This window comes from Coturnix japonica, unplaced genomic scaffold (genome assembly GCF_001577835.2).
Source record: "Coturnix japonica isolate 7356 unplaced genomic scaffold, Coturnix japonica 2.1 chrUnrandom469, whole genome shotgun sequence".
Taxonomy (NCBI): domain Eukaryota; kingdom Metazoa; phylum Chordata; class Aves; order Galliformes; family Phasianidae; genus Coturnix; species Coturnix japonica.
This window is the reverse complement of record NW_015439875.1, coordinates 61,307-63,780: the sequence shown is the minus strand read 5'-3', so window position 1 is coordinate 63,780 and position 2,474 is coordinate 61,307. Positions and strand designations below refer to the sequence as shown.

The 2,474-nt window shown below is 48.6% G+C and overlaps 1 protein-coding gene across 1 annotated transcript in view; it reads left to right on the top strand.

Annotated features, from left to right (window-relative positions):
• METTL3 (methyltransferase like 3) overlaps nt 1-2,474 on the top strand; it is a 23,568-nt gene that overhangs the window by 2,105 nt on the left and 18,989 nt on the right. The window contains exons 2-3 of the mRNA XM_015850477.2: nt 726-985; nt 2,163-2,474. Of these exons, the coding sequence (XP_015705963.1) occupies nt 726-985; nt 2,163-2,474 (572 nt within the window). The remainder of the gene's footprint in view (nt 1-725; nt 986-2,162) is intronic.

The window sequence follows — 2,474 nt, the reverse complement described above, 5'->3', positions numbered from 1 at the left end:
GGGATTTTGGGGTGAAATCGTGTGATTTTGGGGTGAATTTGAGGGATTTTGGGGTGAAATTGTGTGATTTTGGGGATTTTTGAGGTATTTAGGGGGGTTCTGAGGGGATTAGGGGGAAAAGTGAGGTATTTTGGGGTGAATTTGAGGGATTTTGGGGTGAATTTGAGGGATTTTGGAGCTTGGGGAACCTGAGGGGAATCTGAGGTAATTGGGGTTGTTATGAAGGATTTTGGGGTGAATTTGAGGGATTTGGGGGTGAAATTGTGCAATTTTGGGGTGAATTTGTGTGATTTTGGGGCTTGGGTTGTTATGGAGGAGCCTGAGGGGGAATCTGATGTAATTGGGGTCATTATGAGGGATTTTGGGGTGAAATTGTGCAATTTTGGGTTGAATTTGAGGGATTTTGGGGAGGTTTGTGGCATTGGGGGTCACCCTGTATATTTTTGGCTGTCGATTCCACGTTTTGGGGTCAGATTCTTGGATTTTGGGGTCAGAATCCCACATTTTGGGTCACCCTGTATATTTTGGGGTCAGAATCTCACATTTTGGGGTCAGAATCCCACATTTTGGGGTCAAAATCTCACCTTTTGGTTCCCTCTGTATACTTATCATCCTATATTTTGGCCTCAGGAACCTTAAATACTGGGGGGGTGGGTGGAATTAGGGTTAGGGTCCCTTTAATTTCATACTCACCTGACCTCCCCCCCCATATCCCCCCACCCCAGACCCCCGTCACACCGACCCCTCTCAACCCCCCCCTCCCCTCCCCACCCACCCTCCTCCATTCCACCCTTCCAGCTCTGTAGGAAGTTCCATCTCAACCCCTGGGGGGGTTGTGGGGGTCTCTACCACCCCATCTACGGATGAAGGGGGTCCGGAATTGACCCCAGACCCAGCTTTAGAACGTCGATTGCTGCTTCACCTCGCCGATGTCGCCCTCACTTTGCCCACCGATGCCGGAGCGATACGGGGGGCTATCGATACGGTGAGTTGGGGGGCAATTCCTTCTTTAACAGCCCCCCTCATTCCAGCCCCATAATAAAGTGGGAGGGGGATGGGAATAGTGGGAGACCACCCCATTGTACCCACTAAAATGATGGGGGTCTCATAAGGAATTGAGAGACCCCCTATAATGGTGGGGGTCTCGTAATGAATGGAGACACCCCCTCAGGGTCACCAAGAAAGACCCAAATTGAACCAAATTGACTGAAATCTCTCCATGAAATGCCCAAATTGACAAAATCTCACCAAGAAGGGCAAAATTGACCCAAATCTCTCCAGGAAAGACCGAAATTGACCCAAATTGACCCAAATCTCTCCAGGAAGGGCTTGAATTGACTCATGTTGACGCAAATCCCCCCATGAAAGGCCCGAATTGACCCAAATCTCTCCAAGAAAGACCAAAATTGACCCAAATATCTCTACAAAAGGCCCAGATTGACCCAAATTGACCCAGTTCTCTCCAAGAAGGGCCTGAATAGGCCCAAATTGACCCAAATCTCTTCAAGAAAGACCAAAATTGACCCAAGTTGACCCAAATGTCTCTGCGAAAGGCCCAAATTGACCCCAATCTCTCCAAGAAAGACCAAAATTGACCCAAGTTGACCCAAATCTCTCCCAAAAATACTAAATTTGACCCAAGTTGACCCAAATCTCTCCAAGAAGACCAAAATTGACCCAAGTTGACCCAAATCTCTCCAAAAAATACCAAAATTGACCCAAGTTGACCCAAATCTTTCTAAGAAGGGCCTAAATCGGCCCAAATTGATCGAAATCCCTATGCGAAAGGCCCAAATTGACCAAAATTTCTCTAAGACCAAAACTGACCCAAATGGACCCAAATCTTTTCAAGAAAGACCAAAATTGACCCAAGTTGACCCAAATCTTTCTAAGAAGGGCCCGAATAGGCCCAAATTGACCCAAATCTCTCCAAGAAAGACCAAAATTGACCCAAATCTCTACAAAAGGCCCAGATTGACCCAAATATCTCCAAGAAAGACCAAAATTGACCCAAGTTGACCCAAATCTCTCCGAGAAGGGCCCGAATCAGCCCAAATTGACCCAAATCTCTCCATAAAAGCCCCACATTAACCCAAATCTCCCCAATACCAAAAAAATACCCAAATGACCCCAAAAATACCTTTTTTCACCCCAAAAAAAAGCCCGAAACGCCGGCGACGCACAACATGGTGGAAAGCCTCCTCCAGAAGTTCGCGGCCCAGGAGCTGATCGAAGTACGTCGCGGCCTATTGGCCGAAGGCCCCACCATCGTCACCTACGCCGACCACTCCAAGTTGGCGGCCATGACAGGCTCCGAACGAGGCCGCGACATGGAGGCCGAAGTCGGCGGGAGGAAGAGGAGAGCGGAACAGGAAATGTGCGGCGGGGTAGGAGGAAACGGACAGGAAGTGGGGAAGGAAGTGGTGAAGAAATGGCGGAAACAAGCGTCCGACGTGGATCTGGAGATTGAGAGT